General features: G+C 42.1%; 1 protein-coding gene across 1 annotated transcript; it reads left to right on the forward strand.

Annotated features, from left to right (window-relative positions):
• Positions 1-1,056: 1,056 nt before the first annotated feature.
• Positions 1,057-3,953, forward strand: RPL37A (ribosomal protein L37a). The gene is made up of 4 exons (XM_045806691.2): positions 1,057-1,131; positions 1,515-1,643; positions 2,261-2,343; positions 3,631-3,953. Exons 1-4 carry the CDS (start codon positions 1,129-1,131, stop codon positions 3,692-3,694), a joined length of 279 nt encoding a protein of 92 aa, XP_045662647.1. The 5' UTR covers positions 1,057-1,128; the 3' UTR covers positions 3,695-3,953.
• The last annotated feature ends 4,213 nt before the right edge of the window (positions 3,954-8,166 follow it).

The following is an 8,166-nucleotide window of genomic DNA, read 5'->3' on the forward strand; positions in this document are numbered from 1 at the left end:
AGAGGAAGAAGCAGGCTCATAGCGGAAGAGCCTGATGTGGGGCTCGATCCCAGATCGCTGGGATCACGCCCTGAGCCGAAGGCAGACGCTTAACCGCTATGCCACCCAGGCGCCCCTTGATGTAGTTTTTAAGGAGAGGTTAATGTTTTCAATATGCAAAGGCAAGAATGTAATGCTAAGGAGTACAATATATAATTTAATTGGCGAAAGTGTGTATTTTTTATTTAATTAGAACATTAAAAACAACCTCCCCAAGTCAGTCTATGAGGCTTTTTTTTTTTTTTAAAGATTTTATTCATTTATTTGTGAGAGAGAGAGCACAAGCAGAGGGAGCCCAATGTGGGACTTAATCCCAGGACCCTGGGATCATGACCTGAACTGAAGGCAGACGCTTAAACGACTGAGCCACCCAGATATCCCATATGAAGCATTTCTTAAAGAAGGGATGTAATTATTATATTTTGAAAGATGTGCCTTTGTATATTATACGATTTTTTCCCACTTTTGTCTGGATTTGACATTTTCCATAATGCTTTTAAAGTGTAGTGTGGGGGTCAATATCAACAGCTACATCAATGGACATTTTTCGTTTGAGAATTTATGTGCTGATTTTAATGCGTATGAGGAAAAATACCCACCTAGCACATTCGCCCAGGACTCCATAGATAACTTTGGCTTAGGACGAAACTTCACTTTGTTAAGTTTTTTAAAAAGTGACTCGGTTTTAAAATAAATGATAAAACACTCAATACCGGTATAGCAAAAACTGGAAATGCAGTGTTTGAGTGACTAAATTTTGAGAACACTCGTCCAATATTTCCATCTTTTACCACTCATCACACAAGAAACCAGTTAAGTAAGTAACGAACTGACCTCCTTCCATCCCTAGCAATAATCCTGTGATAAATAATTTAATCTCTTTATACCGCTTAAACAGTAAAAATTTTAATACAGAAAACAAACAAAAAAACCACATTCCCCAGAAGGCCGCGGGAGCGAACAAACCTCCGGACCATAGAGTTCAGTTCCTAGCTGGGCCTCCCATTCGCCACTTCCGCCCGTTCGCCTAAAACTGCGCTTGCGCACTGAGTCTCTTCCTCTCTAAACTCAGACCTGGTTTGCGGCGACATGGTGAGTGTTGGTGCCGGTGAGGCCTAGAGGTCTATCTGCCCGCATCTGACCTTTTCTTGCTATCTTTGCCCTCACCCGGCGTTTGCTCGCCGGCCCTGTCCCGCGCCGTCCTCGGCTTCGCGCCTTGGTCGCCCTTCTCGGACGCAGAGCGGGGCGGAGGGGCGGGCGCAGCTCGGTGGCGCCTGGCCCATCCGGGCGGGTTCAACAGGGTGCCCTCGGAGTGCCGGGCCCGCTCTGGCCTCAGATTTTTGCAGGATGGAATGAGGGGGACCTAGGTCACTGGCAGGGGCTGGGTAATTGGAGGAATGGTGTTTGGGATGGGGAGTGGGGGCAAAGGCTCCGTTCCCGGGTCTTAATATGGCTGGTTTCTCTGCTCCTTTCAGGCTAAACGCACCAAGAAGGTCGGAATCGTGGGTAAATACGGGACCCGTTATGGTGCCTCCCTCAGGAAAATGGTGAAGAAGATTGAAATAAGCCAGCACGCCAAGTACACTTGCTCCTTCTGTGGCAAAGTAAGGAGGTCTCCGGTGGGGGGACAGAGGGAGGGGGAGGCTTTCCTGCGAAGTGAGCCCGCTGCTGAGGGAAGTTTGTGAAGAGTGTGCTGGGTTGTTGGTAACTGTTTGTAGAATGCTTTCCGTTAACACTTGGGAACCAAAGGGTCAAACATTTGACAAGGAGCCCCAGCCTGAGCCATACCTGCTTTGTGGGAAATGACTCTTGTCAGTTTTGTCTACTGGTGTTGCTGGAGAGTTTCCTGTAATGTGTGTGTTTATGGTGTGCAGGAGTACTGTTTGGGGAGGAATGGGGGGGTGTCTTTGACAGCACTGGCAATACAGCAACCTGACGAATGCCAGTTTTGCATTAGAGAACTTCGGGTACTAGGAACACATAGAACCTCATAAAATACACCCATTTTCTCTTCTCTTCTTTTTTCTTTTTTAAGATTTTATTTATTTATTAGAGAGATACCACAGGCAGGGGGAGAGGGAGAAGCAGGCCCTGGGATCATGACCTGAGCCACGCAAGTGCCCCCAAATACACCCATTTCCTAGTGTAATTTAGACTCCTGGGTGTTAGTGAGGTAAAAGGCTTTTATTGGTTCATAGAGAAAATGGATTGTCTTTTACAGACCAAGATGAAAAGACGAGCTGTGGGGATCTGGCATTGTGGCTCCTGCATGAAGACCGTCGCTGGCGGCGCCTGGACCTACAAGTGAGTCCCTTTTCTTTGTGGTATTTGAAAGTGTGTGGATCACGTCAAAATTTCAGGTTTGACGCTGGTGGGCTAGTTTTAACTCCTAACGAGACTGTGAAGGTAAGAACGCTTTTTGTTGTTTTACTTTTCACGACTCACTGACAGTTATGATTTATGTTCAGTTATTCAAAGAATAGAAGCAAAACTACTGAAATAGAAAAGTCTGACATGACTTTGGATTTTTATAGAGTCCCAAGGGTCATCACGGTGAGCATAATGATACTGTACAGATCCTTTAGTGGGACTGAATCTATACTGAACCTTGACTTGTATTACAAGCTGTTTTTATACAAATGAGGCTAGGTAGCTTGTTACTGCATATGAAAACTTGAGGCCACCTGGACCATGACACTTTTGCCATTCTAAACAGTACTGGCTGGACCTCGGCAGCTTTGTCCCCTTGACAAGTGCCAGGTGATGCTGCTGAGATAAATCTACCTGTGCTGGTTATTGAGTGGAGTCTTGAGTTAATCCATTTCTGGAAATTAAAGCCACCATTGAAGGTCTCTGATTCAGGGGAATTTGTTTTTGACCTTGAAGGCTGAGGTATTCTTCATTTAGCCAGTATTTAGATGTGTGCGTCCAATACACTAGCCTCCCATGTATAAAATGATAAGGCTAGCATGGTTGAAGAGTGGAAATTTTAATTTTAGTTGAGTTAAAACTGCGGCAGTGTAAAATATTGGAAAGTGTTGAAATAATCATTTTTATATAAGTGGGTCTTGTGAGGGGTTTATGAGGTCAAAAAGACAAATGGATCCTAGCGTGCTCTTGGTTGTGATTAAATGAACTAGCATTCCTGTACCCACCATATGTGGTGCTTATGGGTTTTCCAGGTACAGTTCCAGAATCTTCTGATAGAATTTTCTGAGCTGTCTTTACAAAATACACTTGAGTCTGTTCTTCCTATTTTGACACTGTTTTCTTGGTATCTCTCATTTCTGATACCATTTTTGAATTTATTAGTTTTTTCCGATGTTCTGTCCATTCCCTTTCAATGAGTTTAGGTCAGCCTCCTGCAACCATTCATTCCTCCCTGTTTTTTTTTTTAATGCTGCTTGAGAGATCATATGCATGAGGTGGCCTGTCTAATTCTGCAAAAGCCTGAAGACACGACTCTTAATTGTTAAAAGATATCATCATCATCAAGATTGTAATGTAAAAATGAGGCAGGATTTACTCATTTGCCATTTCACATGTTAGTGTAACTAATTACGTTAGAACCAACTTTGTTTTTCTTTCCAGCACCACTTCTGCCGTCACAGTAAAGTCTGCCATCAGAAGACTGAAGGAGTTGAAAGACCAGTAGAAGCTCCACCATTTGAAACATTGCTAGCCTGTAATAAATGGGTTAATTTATGTAAGAAAATTACTTTGGCTAGTTGTTAAATTTATTAATTAGATCTTTCCATTTGTGTTGCTTTAGTTTTGCTTTCTCAAAAGACTTGGAAATTAAAAATCCTTCTAATTTTTATTGGAAAAGCGTGCTGAGATGGTTTATCCTAATACAGCCTTTTTTCCCCCCCCTGTAGTCAAATGATGACATAAAATACAAGTCTTAGAGGTTGGATATGTGTCTTTCTTTCTGTAGGTGTATCCTTGCCAGTTCAACTTTTTTGAGATACATTAATTAAAATTGTGAGGACTTTTGTTTTTGGATCATGGTTAATTTTGTTATGTTTCTAAAGGTAGGATGACCTATACTGCCTCCTAACTTAATGGATGTTTTTTCTGACCACACGTTTTATCAGCATCTTCAGAAAACAATATGAAACAATAGAATTTTAGGACAAATTTTGAAATGTCTACACCATTTTCCATTTTTCAGTTTGCATGGAGGATGGACAGGATTGAATTACTCAAGTTGATATAGATGGTCAATTACACTAATAAACATGAAGTTTTGTGGAGGAATTCAAGTAGTGAATAGTTAATGGTGATGATTAACCTTTTTTCACCTTTATTCAGTCCATCACTTAATTCTTTGCCAGTTTTCCTGGTTTGCCTTTTTTCAGCCCTGTCTTAAGCTACCATCTGTGGTAAGGAGTCCTTAGGAACCTCCCAACAGGTATGTTTGTCTATACACCAAAGACAGTAATTCTTGAGGAATGCAAATCTGATACATGATGAAAACATGAATTTCCTATGTCCTTAGGATAGAGTTAAAACCTTTGTGGTTCTCATGGGCTGTCCTTCTCTTCCATAACTCTGGCCCATTACTAGCTTGCTTAAGTTCTCTATAACATCGGTTCACAGATTTTTTTTACCTTTATTTCCACTTTGGCTCTGGCACAAACATTATATCAGGGTAATGCTCTGTGTCAAGCCCTTATTAGACCCATAGCAGTAACTCTAGGTTTGTGTTACTGTTGCTGCCAACAGTTCTGTTCATTATTGTATCCCCAGTACCTAATATAATTCCTTGCACATAGTAGCCTTAAGTATTTGATGAGTAAAAGTGTGGCTCTCATTTTTGTAACAAAATGGTACCTGTAAACTGATTTTTTTGTGCTGTGAAACATCAGTGAGTTTGGTGGGTCAGTAGCAATAAGACCTGAATTGACAAATCAGGATTTTCAGACTTCATGGAAATGTTTGACACAAGTCTTCAGAATCCCCAGATTTTGGATTAGCATAGGGAGTTAAATAAACATTAGGTACCTGTGGTTATTAATACATACCAGCTCAGCCAAACTGCTTCTGTAGTACGTGGTCCAGGTACTTAACCTGTGCTTCAGTTTCCAGAACAATGCCTGGTAGTAAAATGGAGTATATGATGGGAGCTAGGGTTTACTAATTGAGAATCTTATTTGAAAGCCTTCTGTGTTACTTTGGTTAGGAATTTGGATGGGATGCTGTAGGTAATAGAGAACCATTAGAATTTGTAAGCAGTGAGGTAGTTTTTAACATTTGTTGAGCCTGTGTAGTCTGAGCACTGAATATCATTTAATCCCAAGACAACTTTATGAATTGTAGATACTATCCCCATTTACACACATGAGAAAGTTGCATAACTTGTAAATGATGGAGCTGGGATTTGAACCCTTGTGTGGTTAGCTGCAGGATTGATAATACTAGAAATTTTTGTACTTTTAATATGTTTTTTATGATAGTTAAAGAATAGATGGGAACATAGAGGCTAGTTAGAAGGCTGTTGAAATAGTAAATATTTTGTGGATAGGAAATAGTGACCTTCTCAAGGTTATGGTAGGTGGTGAGGGTAGGGCTGAAAATTAGGTTTCTGACTCCTTCCTTTGTCCATGTTTTTCCCACTTTGCTAGGCTGCCTTATGAGCTCAGAGTATGTTTCTTCTTCTTTTTTTTTTTTAAAGATTTTATTTATTTATTCCACAGAGATAGAGACAGGCAGCAAGAGAGGGAACAGAAGCACGGGGAGTGGGAGAGGAAGAAGCAGGCTCACAGCGGAGGAGCCTGATGTGGGGCTCGATCCCATAATGCCGGGATCATGCCCTGAGCCGAAAGCAGACACTTAACCGCTGTGCCATTCAGGCGCCCCAAAGAGTATGTTTCTTCTTAATCTGCCTCTCTATAGACTAAAGATCCCCACCTTCATTTTACTCTTAGGAAGCAACCCTCGCTTGTTTTCAGAGCCTTCGGTTTTTAAGCCATTTAACCGACTGCATCAGGATACTAAGGTGAATAAGGCACATGTTCCTCACTAGACGGGCTATCTCATTGTATCCTAAATATTTTTGTCTGTGCTGTGATAAATGCACAGGTAGTCAGAAAGCCAAAACACATCTAATTGTGAGTTTCTTTTGGGCTTGGAGATGAAGGATGGGGGCTACTTAGAGATAGGACTAGAGTTCAAATCCCGGAACCAAGAGCTGGGGCTGAGAGGGGATTTTACAAGGGCCCAACTCAGATTGGAAATAATACATCTGCAGCAGCAGTTTTGAAATGTAGCAGCCAGAACCAAGCAGTCTGTACGAAGTTAAACGTATTTTTACTTTTACTGTCTTCCTCAGGAAAACCAAAAGCCGTTTTGTTGTTGCTAGCACTTTGGGCCAAGATTGAACAACAGGGCAGGGAAATAGATTATGTGTTTGGGATAAATTAGCCAAAATGAGTCAAGGGTCAAGTATATGTCCTGCCAGGGTCAACCCTGTAGGCCAGAGCCTTTGAGAATAGTGTCAGGACAGTGAGTGGTGTGGCTGACAGCCAAGACCCACAGGTATTTTTGTGTTTCAGCTTATGAAGAAGGGGGTTAGAGGGTAGACACCTCATTTGATCAGCATACATTGACCACTCCCTGAAATAGGGACAAGACATGCTTGCCAATCTCAGCCCACTAGCAGGGCAAAACAGCATGCTTCATTACACTTAATTACAAATTCCTGGTTTGAAAAACTACATGGTAAAAGTGTTTGAAAGTAACGTGTACATCTGGTCAATATACTTATTTTAGAGCTCAGCAAAATGTTTCTAAAATGTATTTAGAAACAAGTAGAAAGTCAGTGTAGCTTAGTGATTAAGAACATGGACTAGGGTCAGAAGTAGTTTAGGTTTCTTACTAGCTAGTGAGTGACCTTGGACAAGTTTGCCCCTTTTTTTACGTTAAGTTTCCTCATCTGTAAATGGATATAATGGTGTTTCTTTCAAACAGCAGATTAGGTAATTTTGGTTCCAGAACACTGATGAATGGTAAGGTCCAGGAACCCAGGATAAGTGGAATCCTGGATCATGGAGAGAGGAGTACCAAAGATACTGGTGCTGTGGTGAGGGTGTGAGGTCAGAGGAGATGGGAGGGAAACTGCCTGTGATAGAAGGAGGAGTTCTGTTGAAGAAGGAGGAAAAGATGTGGGGTTCAGGCTGAGGAATCGCTTAAGGTACAGTTTTTGGTCCAAAAGGAAAGGAGACAACTTGAAAACAGGAAGCCAGTGTCACACCATGTGTGCGTGCGCGTGGACATGCATGCGTGCGCATATGTGTATGTGGCCACATGACGTGCCGATCATGGAGCACTTTTAGGATTACGTTTTCGGAGGCTCTTGTGATACTCCCTGTAGGGGTGGGGTTTACTTTGCTCTTTTGTCTTCAGTCTGCTTGTGCTGCTCGTGTGTGTAAACTTCTCGTGTTCCTGTATGTACATGGTGGGTCAGGTTTGTGCTGTTTCAAGCAATAACTTTCCCAGGTGCTTCACTAAAGTAGGTATTTTAGTCTCATTGTAGATTACTAATCTCTCTTCAGTTTACTCCCGGCTGTGGGGAAGATAAATTCGTGGTTGACTGCATTTGCACAGGAATCATAAAAGGATTGCCCTGAGCACTATGGGAAAAGGGATGGACATCTGATAAGAGTAAATGGAACCAGTCAACTCTCTTCAGAGAATTTGAATCAAATGATAGCGGAGCGGAGTTACACAAAGGCGGAGCACTAAGCCTCAGGAAAAGCTCATGGACTCCCTGCTGCCAGGTTCACAGGGCTGTCCCAAGTCTGACTTGTTTCAGCTAGAGTTCTTTGGTTGTGGGCAATACAGACTGACTCGGGCTAATTAAATCCGAAGAGATCTTACCGGCAGCTTATAGAGTGCTTCACAGGATAGAAGAAAAAGACTAAGTTTGTAAGGGGAAGAAACCAGGGCATCTTTCTAGTTATCACTGGCAGATATTGAAAGTCCTCTCAAGGAATCCCTGGTGGGGGGATCAGATCTGTGTTTCGTCTTTTTGACACCATTTAGGAGTGAAAAACCTGAAGAAAGTATCTAATTGGCCTAATTGGGGTTACATTTCCATCCCCTGGCATGTATGTGGACAGTCTC

This window comes from Ursus americanus, chromosome 1 (genome assembly GCF_024610735.1).
Source record: "Ursus americanus isolate L20-20 chromosome 1, mUrsAme1.1.p, whole genome shotgun sequence".
Lineage (NCBI taxonomy): Eukaryota > Metazoa > Chordata > Mammalia > Carnivora > Ursidae > Ursus > Ursus americanus.

Excerpts from the sequence above, each read along its gene's own strand:
- RPL37A (XM_045806691.2), top strand. Across the intron at positions 1,644-2,260 it reads CTTGCTCCTTCTGTGGCAAA|ACCAAGATGAAAAGACGAGC; the intron begins GTAAGGAGGTCT and ends TGTCTTTTACAG. Across the intron at positions 2,344-3,630 it reads GGCGGCGCCTGGACCTACAA|CACCACTTCTGCCGTCACAG; the intron begins GTGAGTCCCTTT and ends TTTTCTTTCCAG.